The sequence below is a fragment of the Nicotiana sylvestris genome, chromosome 6 (genome assembly GCF_000393655.2).
Source record: "Nicotiana sylvestris chromosome 6, ASM39365v2, whole genome shotgun sequence".
Lineage (NCBI taxonomy): Eukaryota > Viridiplantae > Streptophyta > Magnoliopsida > Solanales > Solanaceae > Nicotiana > Nicotiana sylvestris.
Window position 1 is genome coordinate 92,708,202 of NC_091062.1, and position 24,087 is coordinate 92,732,288.

The 24,087-nt window shown below is 41.6% G+C and overlaps 1 protein-coding gene across 3 annotated transcripts; it reads right to left on the bottom strand.

The window, feature by feature from the left end:
* Positions 1–4,271: 4,271 nt before the first annotated feature.
* LOC104216036 (uncharacterized) lies at positions 4,272–22,863 on the bottom strand. 3 transcript variants are annotated; one of them, XR_708374.2, is made up of 3 exons: positions 22,087–22,863; positions 5,461–5,979; positions 4,272–4,633 (listed from the first exon to the last, which is right to left on the bottom strand). XR_708374.2 is itself a non-coding variant. In XM_009765994.2 (2 exons), the coding sequence occupies exons 1-2, from the start codon at positions 22,665–22,667 to the stop codon at positions 5,535–5,537; spliced, it is 1,026 nt and encodes a 341-aa protein (XP_009764296.1). In that variant the 5' UTR covers positions 22,668–22,863; the 3' UTR covers positions 5,242–5,534. The 3 variants fall into 3 exon arrangements, 1 of the variants encoding a protein (XP_009764296.1); XR_708373.2 differs by having other exon boundaries at positions 4,272–4,661; XM_009765994.2 differs by lacking the exon at positions 4,272–4,633 and having other exon boundaries at positions 5,242–5,979.
* Positions 22,864–24,087: the final 1,224 nt, after the last annotated feature.

Genomic DNA, 24,087 nt, shown 5'->3' on the forward strand with positions numbered 1-24,087 from the left:
CAGGATATTAGCACCAAAAAGTATAGAGATTTCTAAGGAACAAGGGCAGAAGGTTTGGATGTAAAGTTTGAATGAATGAAGAAGGGAGTATTTATAGTTTTCAAATGACGGTTCACATTCAGGAGTGGCCGACCGTCAACTGACAAGCATTTAATGCCATTAAGACGTGACTGACAAGACGTTTCATTCATTTCGTTATTTCTGACACGGGGTATCGAGGTGAGAATCGGAAGCTCATATCGTTTCTCGTCATCTACTCTCCGAAAAATAAGGAGACTATTTGTATACGGTAGAAATCGGGCTCCTCTATGACATGGCAAATCGGGCTCGGAACGTGAGGGACTGATGATCGGCCCCAAATCCCACCGGGCCAGAACCCGAGATCAGAATGTTTGTCCTTGAGAACATTTTAATTCATGATCCCGGAATATACCTTGACCCCGAACGAGCTCGAGGGAACATTGAACGTAACCAACAGAAGAACGAAATAACAGAAGGCCGAAATATCCTTGACCGGTCGGATATTACAACGGAAATCTTGGCGCGTATCAATAAGGAACCAAATCAGCGAATCAAGAGATTTTTATCTTTTATAGAATTGTACCTAAAGTATGACTCCCCTACTATATAAAGGGGATCTAATTACTTGTAAAACACATTATAACACGTATTCAAAAGCAATATACTGTTACTTTCTCTTTAAGCTCTTATCAACTGTGTCTTGATACTGACCAAAGTGCATTATGTTCAAGTATGGCTCACTCCCCAAGGCTGTAACTATTCAATTCGTGTGGTTTGAATTTACTTTATCATATTTTATTTCAATTGCAATTTAATTTATCGCTTTGTGTCGATTTAATCCACGTATCCTTAAAACCACTTACAAATTCAATTGTTATCTGATTTTGAGGGTAAACAAAAGGCATTTAGGATTTTAAGACGTAGTAATAGATACGTATAATATCCTGCATCCCTTCCAACGGATAAGTCAACTTGTGTTAATTAAGAAGATGAAACCTTAAGCTTTATGGACCGTGATTTTAAAAGCTAGATCATGAAATATGAATTTTCAAAATCATATAAGGAGAGAACTTCGCTTCTTCAACCAACGTGAGCACTTAACACCTCCTTGACAGTCAACCGTCGCGCAAAAATTAAATTAACTTTGAGTTCAACTCAACCTCGAACAGTTAGCGTATGAGTCGAGATTGTCCAAAATCATATAACAAAACAATAATTCTTTCTCCCAACCAATGTGGATGATAGATTGCTACATTGTACCACGGGGATTGACGTCAAACCTTCAACCACTTTTAAAATGCTTTTTCTTCTTCTTTGTGTAGTTAATGAAGTGGGTACAGGGCAAGAAGGAAATTAGATAAAAGAAAGGATAGAAAATGGAAGTGAATTAAATTCAAGAGTAGCCAAAACTTCAATTTCCAAAAAACAAACTAAAAAAGAGGGCCTCTAACCAAGTTTTTCTGTAAAAGAAAGAAAACAAAGAAGGCTAATTAACAAAGATTGTACCGGAAGGGTAAGTACTCTTTCATACTTAACTAAAGATTTGAAGTTTAAGTTTTAGGTATGAAATCGTTATTGGTAGAAAATATTTTACCTCTCAATGTAGGACTTCTCATGCAAATCCAAATTTAGTCGGATCACAATGCCGAATACCATAACAAAAGAAAAAACAACAAAGAAGACATAGGACATGTGATGTGGCACATGTACCTAATCAATTGACAAACCTATTTGGCTGACTTTTTGCCATAACCAAAGGCCATAATTCAAACACCAAAGTTCAAAAACCACATCACATGATGTTGTCCCATTCCACAAAACAAAGGTACCATCCGTACTAAACCGTAACACCTCATACGTCAATTATGAATCCCCCCATATATATTATACTAGAGGAGAATCCTCAATAACATATATGGCCAAAAAGATTAACCTAACTGTTTCTTGATTGGAACTTTCTCCAGTTTTTTACAACTAACAAAAATCTGGTTTTATTCTTGATGTTCACACTCCGACAGTACTTGAGATAGAATTGCGATGCCTACCAGTTTTCATCTTTTGATTTTGAGTCATTCTGCAGACCATCAAGTGGGCTATCGCACGAATAATTATAACTGAAATTTTTTTTATGTGGCATTAAATTATAATGAATATGAATTCGTAATGAAGAAAAAATAAAATTAATGCATAAAACTTAAACTTTTCGAATAAATAAATGAAAAGAAAACAGGGGAGAAAAGAAAATTGGGTGTTTGGTTTGGAGGATATATCCACATGGAGGCCCCTCACCGCTATGGAGATTGAAATTATTGGTTGGAATCAGAAACACATGGTATTGCTTTTAATTTCTCAGCAGTATGTCTACAATTTATTAGGGCTGAGCTGAGCTAGCCTACCACTATTCAATCATTTATTGCTTCATATATAACTCGAATGAGTGGTTCTACTTTACAAACGACACACAATTTAGGATCACGTTCTAGCTAGAATATAATCCATAATAATACTTCTAAATGATGGACTAAAACTATACAAATTAACGCAATTAATTCTCGATTTGAATAAAACCTTAAAGCATCAATGATTATTCAGAATGGTTACTAGTGACATAGAGATATAATGGTCTATAATTCATATCCCATTATTTGATTATACCTTTGGGCCTATTCACTTAAAAACGAATCTACTCGTTAGGGGTGTATATGAACCGGATTGGTTCAGTTTTTATCAAAGCCAAATCAAACCAACTATATCGGTTTCGATTTGTTACTTAAATATTATTATAATCTTACTTTATTAAATTTTTGATAAGTAAATATATTTAGTAAAAATATAAAAAATTGACAAACATAATATCTATTAAAATATTCTTATGGGAGAATTTTTTTAGTAACACATAATCGTTATTTTTTTAGTCGCGTAACAATAATTTTTCTTTGATATACACTTTCAAGGTTAACCAAATTTAGTAGTTAAACATAAAAAAGTCAATATAATACCTAAATAATAATAATCACTTCACATTCGAAAAAGATATAGGAATTTAATAGATGTTAACATATAATATGAATATGGAAGAAAAAAGAGATTGACACATTTCAGTAACACTTAAAAATAAAGTGATCATACAATCCATTATTTAAAGTTAATAAATATGGAGCACTTTATATTCTATTAAATATTATATCCCGCAACAAAATCCCAAGTATTTCTAGATATTTTTAAAAGAAAATTCTATATAAAATCTTAAGAGAGTATATATAAAAATTATATATTTATATGTCGGTTTGATTCAAATTTTTTACTCAATACCAAACCAGATCTAGTCGGGTTTTTTAATCGGTTTGGTGCAGTTTTCCGATTCGATTTATATACCCCTACTACTAATATTCTAATAGCATGTTTGACCAAGCTTCTTTGAGCCAAAAGTGTTTTTTTTTTTTTTGCCAAAAATATTTTTTCAAAGTTAAGATGTTTGACGTCACTTTTAGAAGGGGAAAAAATAAGGGATTCTGAATAGAAGTAGAAATAGTTTTCGAGAAGCAAAAAAAAGTAGCTTCTTCCTCTTCCGGAAAGAACTCTTTTGAAAATCACTTTTGAGAAAAATACATTTAAAAACACTTTTTAAAAATTTGGCCAAATACTAATTATTGCTGACAAGTGTTTTTTAAAATTATAAACACAGAATATTTTTTTCAAAAGCATTTTTGAGAAAAATATTTCTCAAAATAAGCTGATGTTTGAAGCAGGACCAAACAGGCATAAGTCTGTCTTATCTAGTGATAGATTCAAGATTGTAAATCAATGAATACAGAGTCCTGCTACATTCAATACACTTCTGCGATAATGCAAATCATGACTGGGTATAAATAAGATACTTTTAGCTTTGAAGTCGAGTCAAATAAACACACACATGTAGCAAAAACCATTAACTTGCCTTATTAGCTATTCTAGATTACTTCATGTAGCAAAAACCATAACTTGCCTAAATAGTTTACCACTTTCCATGTACGTCCAAGAAAGTCTGACTCTGAGCTTTCAACAATAGCGAAAATAAAGTTCAGTTTTCTGTAATCCTATAGGCTTTGAGTAATATGTGAACTAACTCCAAAGAAAAAAAGTGAACCAACTCTTAACCAGTTATCTGTCCATTTTCGCGGTGGTCTTTTTTTCTTTTTCTTTTTGTCATACACTGATACACAATCTAGCACAAACTTGCTTGAAATTTACTCCAGATAACTCATTTTCCTATATTCAAGGAGCAACTTACATCTAGGATTACCCATGCGCAGTGTTTATACCAAACAATATCAATTAATCAGAGTTAAGTGACATATTGAGGTAAAAATACACATTTATTAACCAATGATTAATTGATAAAAGTGTATGTAGATGACACGTGCCATTTGTCTATTGCTTTGCATGAACATCAAGTGTGGATAACTTTTTTTCCTGTTAACAGGTTCCTCTCTATGTCACGTACTTGACAGTAAACAGGTGAACGATAATAGGCAGAAGTAGGTCCGCGGCCAACTGGCAGTGCAAGATGAAAACATGGCTCGCCATAAGCATCAAATCATCATCAATTTCTGAGCACCACTATGACTTCTGCCTGCCAGGACAAGGCATGACCAGCAAAGCTGTAAGGATACATTGCAATGTCACCAAATCACATAGAGTCAGCAACTATAATCTGGGACAAAAAATTGCAATCACATAGAATTATAGGCACTTTTTTCACTCAACACCATCTTTACAATCTTAAGTGGGAAATATCACAAAAGAGCTCCAGCGCAATGTATATCAACCCTTATTTACCTTGAACCAGTATCGGTCTCAGTTACCAGGTCGCATGATACGTGTGGAAAAACCTAGCAAGTGTTCTAATGAGGTTGCATCAAGTTGTGGAGAAAAATAATACCAACCCCCCCCCCCAAAGAAAAGGTACAATCAAACCGAAACAAATTAACAAAAAAAATTCTACTGCTTAAAAAACTATGTAATAAGTTTAATTAAAGATGTCTGTAATCTGCTATCAGGAAAAAGAAAAAAAAAACAAGAAGAGGGAGAAAACGAAAAGAACCCAAGGATTTTCTGAAGGGACAAAAGTAGAAATGTTGCTCAGTGTCAAAATATAACGGATGTAAACAGCATGGAATTCAATAAATGCAAGATCCTAGTGCATTTGCTTCTTGATCAGACCTAAAATCACAAGCAACAGAAACAAAAGAGCTTGCATTAACGTCATCTATATTCTTTCCAGCAAATAATGATATGAAGGGGCATGTCCGAACCAATGAAAAATCAACCCTTCCACCACCCCAACTACAAAAAATTTCCATTTTTGCCCCTAAATATTCAAACTATTAGACCTTGCTAGTATTCACAGTTCCATTTCAAGCATGTCCTATATTTACATCCAACATCTGCACTATCTACCTGTGTTCATACGGTCACCCCCCGGCAATCTGAATACCTGTGTTCAATACCCCTGGCAATCAGAACCAAAAGACTCATGAAGATCCTCCAAGAACTCTCCTGAGGTCAGATTTCTGTGCTTCTGTGAGCCTTGATGGATACTTAACATCCATCTTGATTCTTAGATTTCCTTTTCTCCGAGGATCTTTTGAAATTGGCATCCCTTCATTTGGGACAACCACCTCATGGCCAGGTTTGACAATGTCAGTCAATGGGATAATGAGATTTCTCCCATCCAGTGTCGTAAGCTCCAGCGTTCTCCCAGTGAGAGCTTCAAGAAGTGAAATCTCTTGATTGACAATAAGGTCATTCCCATCCCTTGCATAGAGATGATGAGGTTTTTCCTCGATAACGAAAACCAGATCGGCGGGAATAATACCAGGTTCCTGATTTCCCTTTTCAGGAAAGGTTACCTTGGTGCCCTTCTTCCACCCAGGCTTTATCTCGATGGTCAATATCTCCTCTAGAGTCCACAGCTTCCTGCAATAGAACAATATACATGTCACAACAAAGTAACTAACATTGATGAACATCCTATAAAATTACAGAATGTATCATCAAAAACTCATCACATAACATCTCTATAGATCCAAAAAATACAAAATCCATGAAACTACAAATATAAACACAGGATTCATACAAACATCTCATGTCTAAAGGCAGAGGATGGTGAATCACAGAACTTATGTTCCAACAGGGGAAGTTCATTTCTCTATGGAGTGACATCATTACTCTACACACGAAGAAAGTCAGCTAATAATCAAAGTTTTAGATACCCAACCGAGATCATTAGTACTTAATGAAGAATTTGCATTCATACCACAGAGAAATCCAAAGCAACATAAACCATTTCATATATTCACATACTTCCTATCTCAAAAGTTTCTCCAGCTAATCTCAACTAAAAGATCGTCAAGCACAACTGAAAGGCGGAGACATAATGGATGACCACAAAAGAATAACGATAGAAAATGTTCAAAATGAACAGAGCTAACTAAGAAGATTGTGGGTGATGATACTGACAGTTTAACTATTTCACTATTACTGTAAGATGGAAGAGTGCATCAGACAGTTATAGAGAATAGTTATGAGGTTTTGAAACAATTTTTTTTAATTCAAATAAGATAGGATTTAGGGGTCGAAAGGAATCTGGTTGAAGTCTAAGAACTGCACATATTAAGTATTTAAAAGAAAGCAATAGTACTTAGCGGAAAAATCATGATTCGTAAAATTTATAATTGCAAACAAAGATGTATATCATATCTAACGATAAAAAGGAGCAGAAGAGCATATCGGCCCATTCACACCACAAAATTAAACCGAAAAGCAATGTTGCTCGGACTCTCCAAAAGTGCTGCCGCATCCGTGTCGGATCCTTCAAAATACACTAAATTTGGAGGATCCGACACGTACCCAACAACATTTTTGAAGAGTCCGAGTAACATAGCCAAAAAGTTTCAAAAGTATTGGCATCTTACAAAAACGTCAAAATTTAGACTGCTCAGTTCTGTAAACAGTTCTAAAACATCCAAGAGATTTTCCATTGTTTTAATGAAATTTTCTTTATACAAACTGCCAATGATGACAGCCACTGCAAAACAGTTCCATGTGTGTTCATAAAGAGAGTTAAACTAAGAGAAATCCAAAGAAGAACAGATGAAGACAGAAAGAGAATATGTGTGCATGAAAATTATAAACAAAACGTGAAATGCGAACAATGAAATTTAGAAAATAAAATACTTTCACAAAGATGCTGCAAATAACGAGGTCTCTCTCTCATGGGTCATAACCACAAGAAAACCAACATGCCTCTGATTCTGAACTAGACCAAAGAAAGAACAAAATCACAAGTTGACAGAGTTCCCAAAAAAGCATAGAGAAGCACCAAAGTCTGTTGGCGCTTTAAGCGCAAAATATAATCGAAGCGTAGGCTTTAGTCAAGAAATGGGCCAACAAGAAAAACTAAAAAAATATATATGTAATTACTTGGACAAGAGTATTGACAGAAGCTATGAATAGTATTCTTATAGTAGTGAAGTTCTTCTTATTCCTACTATCATTCACTATAATTTGTTAAATAGGAGTATATCAGTTTGCCAAATGCCTGCTTAAAAACAGAGCTCATGGGCGATGAGGCACATGTTTAGAACCTTGGTGGTAGAACTAAAGCACCACCTAAACGAGACGAAAAAGGGATTCATCTAAGTTCAACTGAACCTTTAACGACACTGCAAATTGAGGTATAACGGTAACAAGATACCCTAACTTACTTTGCAGGATTGGTCTCGATAAATGTGCAATCATTTCTGAATTATGTGAATAGTGAATGTATGAGGAAAGTGATATTTTTCTTATAAAGATGAGGTAACATATTATCTCACTGCAAAATTGGGTCAAGGACTAAAGTTCTTCCACTTGCTACAAAGTATTTTTTGGGGTAAAGTTACGGAGGCGTGTGTGACACAATGCTAGAGGTGAACTCTTTTTTCTTTTCAATAACCTTGGTGTCCATATGCCTTAGAGCCTTGATGACAACACTGAAGTGCCCGCTAAGCGGGGCAAAACACTCAATATGATTTGAGCCTCGCTTTAGGAATAAAGCGCGCTTTAAGCGCGCCTTTGACACACTTATCCATGAGACGGTCAGGTCAGGACTACAGAAAAACAAGAAGTCAAGCATTGAGCATGAAAAAGTCGCTGCCAATCACTTCGGGCATCTATACTAGACAAATGTAAGGCCAGGAAAGCTCAAAGATGATGATTACATAGGAACGAATATAGCGAACATGAGGGACATCGGGTTTGTCATTTTCGGTGTCTAGCGATTCATTTACAAGAATGGTTGTATCGGGTACTTTTACTGAAAAAATATAAGGAATTTACGACCAATTTGCCAATCACACCTTTCAACCCTTCCGTAAGCAGCTTTGTGCAGATCATATAGAAACATCTCACAGGAACAACCAACAAGACTAATAGGCATGTAGTTTGAAAGCTCATTTGTCTCACTTTTCTTAGGAACCAAAGCACTATAGGTAGCATTGAAACTCCTTCCAAGATGCTCATGCATATGCAATTGATTTCAAATAGAAAGCCATTGAATAACCACTGTTATCAGGAGCTTTGTTCGCAACAGTCTCTAATCACTCTCGAAAACTCTTCTACATGGCCTAAACAGTAACGGAATTGGAAGCTTGCCACTTGTCGAAGTATAGAACCCTAAAATGTGTGATTCTAAACTCCTTTTTTAATTCTAAGCTCCTCTTTCAACCCATGGATACATTGAAACTCCTTCCAAGATGCTCATGCATATGCAAGTGATTTATAGCAAGAATTGGTTCTGATTCAACCACTGACCAAGATTTCAAATAGAAACCCATTGAATAACCAATTATATCAGGAGCTTGGTTCGCAACAATCTTTAATCACTCTCAGAAACTCTTCTACGTGGCCTAAATAGTAACAACGAAATTGGAGGCTTGCTACTTGTCTAAGTATAGAACCCTAAAATGTGTAATTCTAAACTCCTCTTTCAACCCATGGCCAGTCAAAAGGCTGATGGGCTGCTTTGGATGTATTCCAATGGGTCATGTCATGAGAATTGAGAGCAACATGAGAGAGGGCTTGAAGAATTAACAGGACAGCTGGGCCAAATTTAAAGCCAAGCCCATGGAAGAAATATGGAATGAATTATGGGCTATGGAATGAAACTCAAAAGATTCAGAATTTGAATCTTTTGAATGAAACACGCGTCGAGCCAATTTACTTTTTTGTATTGCTTTGCATCTGCTTGATGCCTAGTAATGAATTACTTTACTTCACAAAAAAAATGCAACACGCGTCGAGCCTACACGCCACCGTCTGATTGGATCGTATAACCTCTCATTACCCAAGCTTTTCTTTGGCTCAAGTAAAAATGTAACATCACCAGCATCGGAACGGGTTTCTAAGCTAATGTGAGCAACAAATTCAAATCGGGGATAAATGTTGATTCACCCAAATCAGAGTAGACAGTACTTTCTCGCCAACTTTAATCTCAACATTTATGAATTTCTTGATGTGACAATTAGATAAGCAATCTAGCACATTTCAAGAGTTCCCTATCCTTGATGTGGGAATTAATGGAAGAGGTTAAAAGAAGAGAGGTGGATAGGAACTCCCAGAAGTCTGACCCATGTTTACTGGGGCTTCCTATCAACTTGATTCTTCAGTTACTGATCTCTGAGTTTGATTTCGTTAGCTTCAGTGATAGACAAATGTTCAAACAAAAAGAATTATTATTGCGTTAGAAGACTTGTACAGAGGATTTCCGAGAATGTTAGGCCCATGAGAAAATCTTAAAAGAAGGGGGTTAGGGATCATGTGACCGACATGGACCTCTTAAGAACATAAGGAAATCCACTCCAAAGAAAAGGGAACATTCTTCAATCATCAACAGATTAAATACGTGTTGACACCCTTTCTTAAAGCAACATCTCAGCATGCCCTTGCAATAATTTCACAACTTCAAATAGCTTCTGCAAGGAAAGGTTGAGCTGGAGGGGGTTTTATTGAGAGGGTTCCTTTTGTACATACCTCCCAAATTGATTGCAGGAAGAGATGAGTTTTATTGATCCGAAATATCTTTTGTTCCTTTCCTTTCCATAAAGTCCACCATACAACCTCCAAATTTACTTTGTGATCAATGATCAGTGTTGACAGAGAAGTTCATTAAGACTTGAGATAAGGAAGTTCCTCCTCTGCCTCTAATACATAACAATACTGACATAACTATTCGTATCTGTTAAAGCTTTAGAACAAGAGATAGCCATATAACTAATCATTTTCTCCATTTATTGCGGACTTCCTCTGGTCTATTGGATGCTAGTAGAGGATTTGGCAAAACCAGAACAATCATGGCCCTATAAGCATATTACTAAAACTCTTTTGCTTTCTTTCAATACACTCACACCATTTGTCCTTTTTTATCGGCTTTTTTTAATCTAGAAAATTGTATGACCAACTATGAAGAGATTTTTCCTTTCCATGATTTGAATGAACTGCTTTGGAGGGACTGCTTCTATCGTCTTCCTAACTGTATGCGGCGAAATTAGAAGGCCTAATTTCTTGCTATCGAGTCACTTCAGAAGAACACCTCGAGACCCCGAGGATGCGAAGCTGTGACCGAGTTTCCTTCCCTCGGAGCTCGTCGAGGTCCGACTTAAAGAAGATACAGATCGAGGCTAGAGTCAAATGGGGAATTTCCAAGGCATACGGCTAAGTCTGACAAAGCCGGCCTACCCAGGGCCTGTATCAAGGCGTCGCGTCTAGCTGTCCCATCTCCATGCTTTTATAATTAATGTATTTTGTACTATGGCGAGATTCCCCTCCTATATAAAGGGGATCCTCATCACTTTGTAGGGGGCTGCTGTTGCTCCAACTATTCTACACAAGATCAATAACAACTCTCTCTCTCTTCTCTCTGACTTACTCGCTCGAGGCTACCTTCTTCATTTATTGCTTTCATACTTGTTCTTCATTTATTGCTTGATATTGGCATAAAGAGCCTTCTTTAATTATATCCTAACTGTTATTCCCTTCGCGGTTACCCCGACAGTTCGAGCTCGAGCCCAAGCATCGACCTCGAGGCCTTTCATCGGTTAGCCCGAGGCCCTGACGGCTAGCTCCTCGGTTTGATTACAACTCCGTTTTAGTTCGTATTTCGTCGTTAAGCTTCACAAACCTAGCATCCACTGCTCTAACTACTAGCATAAAAATAGATCACATATTTTTAGAGTCTCATTAACAAATTTAATTGTTATTACCATTTTCACTGTAAACAGTTTGGCGCCCACCTTGGGGCTAAAAATAATGGTGATTATTTTCTTATTGGTTTCATTGCACAACGCAAGTTATCTTTCACACTTTTTCTTGTCCAAGATCTTCGATTTCAGGTCAAAATGTCTGGCTCAGTAAACAGAGTCGAGAACGACAACCTCGAAAACCACAGAGAAAACGGTGTGGTTGTTCCAGTTGTTGGCGCGCCACCGCAGAACCCTAATAACACACCTGGACCGATTCCAGCAGACGCGGATTCGCAAGTCGCGCAGCAGGTCGACGAAACCTCACACACCAACAGGAGCATACGACATGGTGACCAACAGGAAGCCCAAAAAATCCCAGCCCGGGAAGAACAGGAAGTTAGTCTTCATGTTATTTTTGAAATGTTGCAGGCACAACAGTTGGCTATCGCTCAATCGCAAAGCCACCCGAAGACTCCCAGCACAGTAGCACCAGAAACTACTCCCCCGGTCGAACCGGTACGGGAGAGATCGAGCAACAACGGATCAGTAGCCGATCCCGCCATCGTGAAAATGCTGAAAGACCTCACCCAAAGGAGCGAGTCAGGCGAGAAAACGATAGCGGCCAACGATTAGAAGGTCGAAACCTATAACTTCAGAGTCGACCAAATCCCGAGCGCACCCCCGGTCCTCAAGGGTGTGGATTCGAAGAAGTTCATGCAAAGGCCGTTCCCCGAAGAAGCGGCCCCGAAACCCATTCCAAAGAAGTTCAGAATGCCGTAACACCCTAAGTACAGCGAGACCACAGACCCCAATGAATACGTTACTGCCTACACCTGTATAAAAAACGATGAGATCGAGTTCATCTTACTGAAGAAATTCGGAGAAACGCTCTCGAAGGAGGCCATGATGTGGCATCACAACCTAGCTCCCAACCCCATAGATTCATTTGCCATGCTAGCAGATTCCTTTATAAAGACACACGCTGGTGCCATCGAAGTAGCGACAAGAAAGTCCGACGCATCCGAGATTAAGCAAAGGGAGAACGAAATGCTACGAGAATTCGTATCTCGTTTCCAGACGAAACGAACGGATCTACCCCGATCTCCGATGACTGGGCGGTGCATGCCTTCTCTCAAGGCATGAAGGAACGAAGCTCGGTGGCTTCAGGACAGTTGAAACAGAACTCGATCGAGTATCCAGCTAAGACCTGGTCGAACGCCAACAACCGGTACCAGTCGCAAATCAGGGTCGAGGATGACCAGCTGGGAGCCCCCTCGGGCTCAGTATACCCAAACATGTTCCTGGCAAAGAAACCGAAACCAAACAAAGAAAGATACCGGCCGTACGCCGAAGATAGGAGGAATGCCCCGAGACGCAACCTACCTCGCAACGGTCGGAGAATGGATCGAGAACAATATCCTCGAGGACTCGTCAACGGAGCCAGATTCGACGGAGACACAAGGCCAGCGGGGGCGCCTCGCCCATCAGAATACAACTTCAACGTCCTGTATCAGACATCATGTTCACCGTCAGCAAAACCAAGGACACCAAATGGCCCAGGCCTATTCAGTCGGATCCTTCCTAGAGGAATCACAGCTTGGTATGTGAACTACATAATACGCACGGCCACAGGACCGAAGATTGCCACCAGCTCCGAAAGAAAATAGCCAAGCCACTCAATAAAAATCACCGCCGAGAACTTTTGAGCGATCGGGCTCGAGTTCAGTTCCGAGTAAGAAAGGCGGCCAAGAAGAACGAAGCAAATGGGCCGCGACATATTACCATGATAGTGGAGGAGCGACAACACTCTCCAGGAACTTGTAAAGAGGAGGATATAAATGTCCATCACTAGAGAAAAACGGACCCGGGGATACGTACCCGATGCCCTCGCATTCGGCGAGGAAGGCTCCAAAACCTCACCCCAACCTTATAACAACGCACTGGTAACCTTCTTCCTCATTCGATACATTTCAAATAAAACATGTGCTCATGAATTCAGGTGGCTCGACCAACATTATCGGGTCGAGGTGATAGAGCAGCTCGGACTGCCGGACCAAATCACGCCCGCCTCTCAAATCTTTGGCAGATTCAACACAGCGATCAAAACGACGAGAGGAGAAATCATTCTCTCAGTCAGCATGGCCAGCGCGGACCGAAACGCCAAGTTCCATATCGTCAAAGGAAACGCAAGGTATAAACGCCTTATTCATACGGCCGTGGACGCACCACATGAAGGCAATATCGTCCCTTCTTCGCAAAATGATGAAATCCCCAGCAAAGGACGGAATTAAAACCGTCAACGGGGAGCAGCACGCGGCAAGGGAAGTGTTCACGTTACGTAACGTAGCGCCGACACTAATATCTCCACTCTCGAAAAGAGTCAAGGGCAATCAAACCATCTCTTCGGCTAAGCCCGATTAAATACAGCGGAGGGCCGTACAGAGTCCTCGCTCCAAAACAGCAGGGACACATCGGGCCTCGGAACATCACCTACGCACCCCGCGATAAGGTAAGACCACCTCCCTCCTTCGTTATTTTACACTAACCAATATGCAGGCACCCGATCAGGGCGTCCGGAAGTGTTAACTCAACCCGAAGATCCCAAGGCCTTAATGGCACCCATTGCACTCTTTCCCTTCGGCCGAACTTTCGTCTCGAAGAGGGTTTCGCCGGCAAGGTTCTTAACGGGACGACACGCCGCCTAAGGAGGATCTAACAAGCTTGCAGGGCTTCTTTTGCAATCGACCCCGAACACTAGAGGGCACCCCCTTTGAGAGGTCATCCGCTCGAGAGAGCCGGGGAACGACAAACTAAGTTCCGATAGGAAACAATGTACCGGGCCAAACGGTCAAAAGAGCCGTGTCTGCACAAGCCGGGCTCACGGCAACAAAACAACATGTACTTATGCCAAACGATCAAAGAATACCCTTCGCTAAAGTGTCTCGTACTCCAAAGAAAGTTCAGCATTTTCACAACAAGGATTCCCCCGCAAAGAACGCTCTGAAATACTCGAAGACTAGCGTCAACAACTCGGCACCCACACGACCCTAGGGTCGGAATCTCCAAAAATATAAGCCATTAATGAGGCAACTCCGAGCTCACGAGCAACGGCCCCCGAGCCTAAGCAAACTCGATGACTGTCACCAATCGCCATTCGTTAAAAAATCCGGGGCCGTAAGACCCCAAGCGGGCAGACTCGGTCTCAAATGAAAACTCACATCGAGTATCAACAACTACACTTGTAAGACCTCAACAGGCACGAAAAAACTATAAGACCTCAACAGGCATGAAAAAACTGTAAGACCTCAACAGGCATGAAAATACTGTAAGACCTCAACAGGCATGGAAATACTGTAAGACCTCACAGGCATGGAAATACTGTAAGACCTCAACAGACATGGAAATACTGTAAGACCTCAACAGGCATGAAAAAGCTGTAAGACCTCAACATGCATGGAAATACTGTAAGACCTCAACAGGCATGAAAAAGCTGTAAGACCTCAACAGGCATGAAAAAACTCTAAGACCTCAACAGGCATGAAAAAACTCTAAGACCTCAACAGGCATGAAAAAGCTGTAAGACCTCAACAGGCATGAAAAAACTCTAAGACCTCAACAGGCATGAAAAAGCTGTAAGACCTCAACAGGCATGAAAAAACTGTAAGACCTCAACAGACATGAAAATTTTGTAAGACCTTACTACAGGCATAAAACTCGATCCCGAAGTTTAGACTATATGTCGCATTTGTAAGACTCCCGAAAGGGCATACCCTCGATGTAGACGCCTAAACTACCACACTCGAGATCATAAATGGCTCCGGCCAAACGCAAATGACTACGGTCAATACGGCTGCACCAGCCAAATTATCGTGACTCGGGGACGCCCGACCGTCGCTATAAAATCACAGGCCATTACTTCGAATCTACTTCGGAAAGAACCGGTTAAACAGGCTACCCTCGACAAGCAAACGAGTTTCGACCATGTCAGCTCCAAATCACAAGGCTTCGAGTTACTCAGCCTACGAGCTAAACCTTCCGAGGTGCTCGAACATCGCCGCAAACGGCTTGAAATCGAGGTTCTTCCCGAACCGACGACGGGTCAAGCAAAATCATTTCAAAAAGTCCTTAACGAGAGGAAAACAAAGCCTACATATGCCCAAGGGTAAAAGCGTAAGAGCCATTGTCGCCAGCCAAACAAGCCTCAGGGCCACACACTAAAAGGTCACAACGACCAAAAGCATAAGAGCCACTGTCGCCAGCTTAAGATTTGAAAACTTGAGGGTCAAAGTGAGCTCGAGTTGTAACCTGATTCGGAGACCGGATCCAAAATAGTTAACTATACATGCCTAAGGGCAAAGCGTAAGAGCCATCATCGCCAGCTTCACGAGCCTCAGGGCCACATACATAAAAGGTCGCTTCGACCCAAGGCGTAAGAGTCATTGTCGCCAGCCCACAAAAAAAAATCTTGAGGGTCAAGTGAGCTCGAGTCACAACCCGACTCGGAGACTGAACCCAAAATAGTTAAAGTACAAATGCCCAAGGGCAAGGCGTAAGAGCCGTTGTCGCCCGCCCATGCAGACACAAAAGCTTGAGGGTTGAATAGGCTCGAGTCAAAACCCAACTCGGAGACTAAACCCAAAATAGTTGAGCAAAGCATAAGAGCTCTAACGCCAGCTTGCACTAAAGGCCGCATTAACCGAGCGCGTAAGAGCCTCCGGGCTTGCCTTATGAGCCCCAAGGCCATATCACAAATCTAAGGATTCTCACCAACTCTGAAACTGGTCCGCCTGGTCGAGAGCAAAGCAGAAAGGGGTACAAAAGAAATAAAACCTCGAGTTCTTTGTTATTTACAAAATGTGAAAAGGTACATTCCCCATCTACAAACTCGAAGGTATCGCACGCGAAGTGGCAAAGTCTACGCCCCGCCCCCGAGGGCTACGACCTATCAGCCTCGCCTTCGCTCTCCTCAACATCGGGCAGAAGTGGTCGAGCATCACGCTCGTGCGCCCTCGCTCGAGCCAGCTCTTCTGGAAGAACAAAACCCCTGGCGCCGATCTCTTCAAGTGCCCTTTTTCGGGACCCGCAACGAACATATTCCTTGATCTTCTTTTCACGATCGAGGGCCCTCTTCAACTCGGCTTGGGCATCAGTAGCATCCTTCAAATGAATCGCCATCTCCTGATCAGCCTTAGTCCGGCTCAATGCTGCTTCAGCTCGAGCATCAACGATCTCAGCCCTGACCTTCGAAAGTTCGGACTCGAGCCTCGTAATCATATCCGCTTGAACTGAAGCGTTGTCACGAACCGAGCGGAGTTGGGCCTCGAAGGCAGGAACTTTAGCCAAGACACCTTTTAGTCATCCCTGACTCAGTCGACTTCACCCCTAAGGTGCTCCAGAGCCTCCGACTTTTTCTGCAACTGAGATAGGCAAGAAGTTAACCTAAAAGGTTAAAAAGTGAAACGCATACCACGAAAGGTTACCTGCTCCATCAAATAGCTCTCGTAATTCGAGCTCCGGTACGCCTCATATCGCCAGTGCATCAACTCAACTTCCTTCTCCTCACAAAGGAGCCTAAGGGACATGCCCTCATCCAGAGCCTAGCTCCACAACGAAGCAGTCCGGACTCAAGCTTGTCAGAGGCCTACAGGAGAAAACTCAGTAAGAAGTATAAGGCGATGACAAGGAAGGAATAGCGCAACGCTCACCATGGTATTTTGCTTCCCATCTGTACCAGGACAAAGTTCGCCACTCGCGCTACTCGAAGGACGAGTGGGCCGCCAAATCCTCGGGCCAAGCCTGGCAGGTCAAGAACGTCGCCCGACGCCCGTAGAACCACTCTCGCCATAGGCAGAACTGGTAAAGCACGGGGCGCATCACATGAGAATATAGCTCCATTCTCCAACAAATAATACGGGCTCCTAAGGTATAATGCCAGCAGTCAGCACCCGGGCAAAGCGACTTGTCCATACCCAATCTCTGTTGTCCTCAACGACAGCAACGAAGGGCGTAATCAATCGACACCGTGAAGTCAGCAGACCCCGATGATCCCGAAGACCGGGGGCGGAGCTCTCCCCTCCCTGTCGGATAAACCCCGACATAGCCGCCCTAGCTGTCGCAAAGTTGAAGAACTAAAAGGCAAAAAGATATACAGGCGTGTTAATGCCGGAATGCCGAAAACATGGCGCAGAAAGAAAATGGCAACTGCTTAAAACGGGGTAACCCCTGAGAAGGCAAAAACAGCCTCATATTATATATGGGAAAGGCGGCGACGATTCGCCTACCTCAAAGCCGGTCGGGAATGCTAGCCGATGGCATCTTCTCCAATCCCGAGGCGGTACCCGACCTCGAGGACCTCTGTCAAGGTAAGGCTACGCTCCAGGGAGCCGACAACGCCTTCGCCAACACAAGGGTGGCCCCCGACTTCGAGGATCTCCATCAAAGGGAATCAGGCTATGAAGAAATGAGCATTTTTGAACGTCACCCGTATGGACCTGGCTCCGGGTGCTGGCCAAGGTCGGACAAACCCTCTTTCAGAATCTATCTACAACACCATAAGGCTATTCACACTAAAACGTGCTTCCAGGTGGTCCGAGTGCGAGCAAGTCTTCGCTCGGAGACTACTTTCAAGAGATCAAAAGCAGCCCCGCCCACGGATCCCCGAGCAAATTTCTTCTCAAAGGTTATTACAGAACTCAACTGGTAAGTCACGACTCCGAGGCCCAAAACATTATTCTCATTTTTGCGCGAAGTCAGGGTCCCGGCGGCCCGAGTTTATCGGCCTTATTCAGGTTCAATCCAAGGAATCACAAAAGACCCCGCGCAAAGTCGTTTTCATCAACCGAAGGCCGGAAGGAATACTCGCATCCGGGTTCAGTATTAGCAACACGACAAACAGGATCGTGCATTCGGAGTCTCCGCAAACACAAATAAATACGGCAAGTATCAAAAACAGGAGTAAAGATGTCTTCATATTTCATAAATATTGGCTTACAACGGCCCTCGGGGGGTCCTTATATACAATTACAAAAGCGTGCAAGGGGCCCTTACACAGAAACAAAAAAACAAAGGGATGCCCACACGTGGTAAAAGCCTAGAGCCTAGTTTACTCTCGAAGGTCCACCTCCTGCAACAAACGCCTCCGGGCACGCATCCTCAAAAGCCTCATCCCGGCCTTCCGCACTGATATCCCCAAAAGATAGGTCGAGAAGCACGGAGGGATGAAAAAATGCCATAGCCCGCCAAAGGTCGAGGACCCTCACTGGCCAAGAGAACCTCGGAGAGACAGCAGATCTGGCGAGCATCAGCCTCGTGCACGGCTTCTTTGAATCCACTTCTTGGAACATTGAGCCGTGCAAGCTGCCAGCCTGGGCAAAGCGCCACGTCGAGCCGGGGTATGAAGGTTAGCAGCGGTGTATAATCCGAGCCCCCTTGTGAGTAGCGGTATGTAGTCCGAAGAACTTTTTACAAGCGAGGAAAGTCGACCCCCGTATATCATCGTCTCGAGCCAATAGGGACAGTGACAGATGTAACAACAACAACAACAGTGACAGAACGGTATAATCATGCTCGACAAAGGGGAGCTCAAGCAAAAGGCCACGACACAGCCTATTGAAACGCTGCCAAACAACCCTAAGGTCGTGAACTCCAAACATGGTGATCAATAATAGAGGAAGATGGCGAGGAGAAAGGGATGAATGAGCAGATGAAGACACTTGGATAGAAAAACAACACCAAAACGCCCCCATTTATAGGAGATAATGGCATGGTCGTCAAGGCCTTTGGAAGACTGATCGGCGGACGCAATTATTGCGTTCTTGAAAAACCAAATCGACGTCGGTACTTTCACCTTGGAGAACGGGAATCGACAGTGCATTGAATGATGTCGAAAAGACAAGTCCGTGGGATGTCCCAGTTATCATAAACACTCGCGCCATAGGTTGCGTCATCGGTATGACGTCGTCACGTGAAGCTTAGGGAGTCGAGTATCAGAATCGTTTCTCATCACTTCGTTCTGAGAAACGCGGAGACTACCTGTATGCGGCGAAATCAGAGGGCCTAATTTTTTGCTATCGAGTCACTTCAGAAGAACACCTCGAGACCCTGAGGACGCGAAGCTGTGACCGAGTTCCCTCCCTCGGAGCTCATCGAGGTCCGACTTAAAGAAGATACAGATCGAGGCTAGAGTCAAATGGGGAATTCCCAGGGCATACGGCTAAGTCTGACAAAGCCGGCCTACCCAGGGCCTGTATCAAGGCGTCGCTTCTAGCCGTCCCATCTCCATGCTTTTACAATTAATGTATTTTGTACTATGGCGAGATTCTCTTCCTATATAAAGGGGATCCTCATCACTTTGTAGGGGGCTGTTGTTCCAACTATTCTACGCAAGATCAATAACAACTCTCTCTCTCTCTTTTCTCTCTGACTTACTCGCTCGAGGCTACCTTCTTCATTTATTGTTTTCATACTTGTTCTTCATTTATTGCTTGATATTGGCCATAAAGAGCCTTCTTTAATTATATCCTAATTGTTATTCCCTTCCCGGTTACCCCCGACAGTTCGAGCTCGAGCCCAGGCATCGACCTCGAGGCCTTTCATCGGTTAGCCCGAGGCCTGGACGGCTAGCTTCTCTGTTTGATTACAACCCCGTTTTAGTTCGTATTTCGTCATTAAGCTTCACAAACCTAGCATCCACTGCTCTAACAACTAGCATAAAAATAGATCACATATTTTTAGAGTCACATTAACAAATTTAATTGTTATTACCATTTTCCCGGTAAACACTAACGTAGATATAAATTACTCGTTCATCATCAGAAACAACTGTTGCTAAAAAAGGATAGAAACATATGAGAGAGGGGACAGAAAATGGGATTGCATGGTTGGCTTTGAAGGAATAATGAAGGATGGTTAAGAGGTTGCACCTAGGAAGGAAGAGAAAGAGGAGAACTTCTCAGTGGTTCAGGTGTTGATTGAAGTTACCACAGAACTGTTGAACTTCTAGAGAGAGAAGACTGTATCTCTGCAGAGAAGGGGTTTTGCAATATGTAGCAGATATTTCCTTTGTGGAAGATCAAAGGAATCTACTAATTGCCTACTACTGCATTGTGAAAGCAACTGGCAGATTTGTACTTTGTTTTTCAATGTCTTTGGTATTCGATGGATAATTCCAGAAGATGAGAAAGGCTTACTCAAATGCTGGAAAGTTCAGAAGACTGGCGGCAGTTTTGAGAAGATTTGGAAGACAGTTCCATTATGCATCATGTGGACTATTTGGCTCGAAAGGAATAAAAGATGCTTTGAGGGGGCCTTATTAAAGGGGAAAAGCAACATGTAACTTTTGTAAGAAACTGTTGTATATAAAACTTATATATGTGGGGCAAAGAAACCAGGGTAGAAGATATGAACCAACTTTTTGAGTTCCTGGACTCTTTGAGATTAGTGCTGAGATAGAGCCTTTGTAACTTTGTTGTTGTATGTTTGCAGTACCCTCTAGGTACTTGCTTTGATAAAATTACCTTACATCTCAACCAAAAAAAAAAAAAATCATGATTGAGAGGAGGAAAGAGTGACAACAATGGTTAAAAGGCTGGAAGAACGGGATATCACACGTGATGAAGAAGACATATTAGTTTGGAAAATAACCAGATAAGGAAGAGTATGTGAAATCCTACGACAATCTGTAGATTAGCACATATGAATTAACCAGTGGGTTTGGAGAATGATTTGGATATCAAAAGCCATCCCAAAGTAGCTTGCCTTGGAATGTAACTGCAAGAGATGCATGTCTGACAAGTCTGACCTTCAAAAAAGTGCATACATGGTATCCAACAGGCATTACATGTTTTGAAAATGCTCTAAAATCCCCCAATCATTATTCAAGCACTGCAGCTACGTATGGTAGATATGGTGTCTAGAGTCCACTCCGCAACTTCTTTAAAGCACAGCTGGTTATGCCCAAAACTGTGAAGGAGAAATTCTGAGGCTCGGAAAAACAGTTAGAAGCATCACAGAGTATTCACAATTCCTATGTTATATCCGGAACACTTGGTTGTAGAGAAGCAGAATATGCTTTGAAACAAAGCAGCTATTGAGAAATGTATATAATTTTGCCATTATGTTGGATTTCATAGCCTTAGTATGCTGAATCCCTTGCTGTTTTACATTGTTATGTGCACCTGCGTGATGGTATGACTGATGATACAAAGATTACTTATCCCAAAAAGAAAGGAAGGGGGGAGGAAAGTAAGATAAGAACACCTTAATCTATAGGTACCAAACATTTGGTGCTTAAATGGCTAGAGTACTTTATATTCATGCATTTATAGTTAATTCTAGACCTAAGCATCACTGCTTGGAAGTGACCTTTTCTCGACCTAAGAATCATCCTTGGAACCTTCCAGATAACACACACATTCTATTGCAAGTTCCACATTTGGTGCTAAATACATCAATTTCCAACTAACAACTTCAGAAGATACAACCAATCATCTTCTTAACTCAACTCAAACAAGGCAGTTATGTTCCCTAAGCAACTACATGCTCCACTGCATAAAGATATGAATGCACTATGATTCTGACATTTTATCCCGCATTCAAAAAAGTACTTAGTCTCACCAATGCACATCAAAAACTCCAGATAATAAGCAACAAATTAGGCATGAAAATGAAACTTTAGCGTACAATTATGCACACACAAATCTCATTTAACTATAAAAATGTTGTTTTGAAGTTGTAAGAGCAGAAAAATCTAATCTTGCAATTAAAAGAAAGGAAATAACCTAAAAAAAATTATAATTAAACATACCCGGAAGCATCTAGAACAGTCCTAGAAATCTTCATTTTTTTCTTAGCCCCTTTATACAAATCCTCCAAACTACACAACAACGCGTTCTCCACCGGCGCCGCCTTTCTCAACCCTCCACCGGTGCCGGAGGTCCCAGCTCCAGCACCGGAAAATTCAGCACCACCATTCGTGGTACTCCTAAAAAACGCATCCCTAGACTTCCTCGGCCGCCCATTATTCTCCGACGACGAGGACCCGAACAATTCCGCATAAATATCATCGGCGTCTCGAGGATTAAAGCGGAATGTAGGGTTAGGATGGGGATTTCGCATGTTGTGGGGTCCACCTCGCGGAGGTGGTGGGACTTGACCCGATTTCAACGCCTCCTCGCCATAGAGATCGTAGATCTGACGCTTTTGTGGGTCGCTTAGAACATCGTAAGCTTCGGAGATTTGCTTGAATTTTGCCTCTGCTTCGTACTTGTTGGTGCCGAGGTTCTTGTCGGGGTGCCAGATCATCGCCAACCGGCGGTACGCTTTACGCAAATCTTCTTCACTGGCATTGCGATTAACCTTGAGTATGTTATAGTAATCGACCCCCATTTTTTGGTAGCTAGGTTCTACTCCGGTGGGATTATAGGATTGTACACAGAGAAAATGATGAATTGGAAGTGAGTGTTGGAATTGTGAAGACGTGTTGATGGGTTAAGGTAAAAGAAAGAGAGAATTTCGGGCTCGTCTTTGCTAATAACACTAATAACCATTGCGGCTGTGATGGCCCCATGTTCTGAAAAATGGCTTCTTGTGGGTGACCCACCCTCGATTTGTTTTTCGGAGAAGTTCAAATATACATTGTACTACCATAAAAGGTTTAAATATACCCTATATTATTCTTTTGATCCAAATATATTCTTATTATTATACTATTGATTTAAATATACCCATTTTCACTAAGTTTGTCCAAGATGGACATTCAATCCTATATGGCACTGACATTTAATGAGGTGGATGTCACGTGGCATACTACCTCAGTGTCCTTAACCCATTTTACCCCTCCCTTCTTTTCTTTTTTTCACCACTAAAATTTCCTTCCTTTCCACCAATATTGTCACCATTACCGCCACCATAAACAATTCACCTCGACGTGCATTATGCACCATAAACATGGAATTAATCTTATTATGACTATATAATCCCTTCTTTGTAACTTGTACCCTAATTTAGCATGGAATCACTCTTGTTATATGCAATTTCAAGTGCCATGGTGATCGGGAAAAGTATCACAGAAAAGACTCATTACAGGAACAACGAAAGAGGTTTCCAATAGCAAACGTTGCTGGAAAGCGTTCAATGCTCCGCCACTTTTCATTATATCTTTCACGACAGACTAATAATATTCTTTCAGCTTTTTGAGCATACACGTGTAGTGCAATTTCAGCCACCTTAGTCGAACTAGCCGGAAAAGCTTCACAAAAAGAGAATCCCCGACGAGGGTTCTTCTCACCTCCTAATCGCATTGCCGGCAACGTCTTTTTCCTAAATATGATTTTTCGGCGGGCTGGAACCCACCAGATTACGTGACATCCGTTAAGTTAGGGCCGTTGAGGTGGCACGTCATGTGGCATCCAACTCATCAAATATTAGTGTCACGTATGATTGGATGTGCATCTTGAACAAGCTTAACGGAAGAGGGGTATATTTGAACCAATAGTATAACAATAGGAGTATATTTGGACCAAAAGTATAACGAATGGTATATTTAAACTTTTTCTTATAATACAGGGGTATATTTGAACATTTTTCATTGTTTTTTTTTTGTTTTTTTAATGAGAGTTCTTTCTTTTTTCCTTTCTTTGTACGAAGGTTTATAGGTAATATTCGCATTACTGGTTCAACAGTACCTTTCACAATTTAAACTAGTATTAGTACTCGTGCGATGCGCGGCGCAATGCGCGGATAAGTAAAAAGAACGATCTACACTATAAAGTTTAATATGTTAGTGTTAATACCACCTTTACAACCA

Excerpts from the sequence above, each read along its gene's own strand:
- LOC104216036 (XM_009765994.2), bottom strand. The coding sequence starts at position 22,667 with ATGGGGGTCGATTACTATAACATACTCAAGGTTAATCGCAATGCCAGT. Across the intron at positions 5,980-22,086 it reads ACTGTTCTAGATGCTTCCGG|GAAGCTGTGGACTCTAGAGG; the intron begins GTATGTTTAATT and ends GTTCTATTGCAG.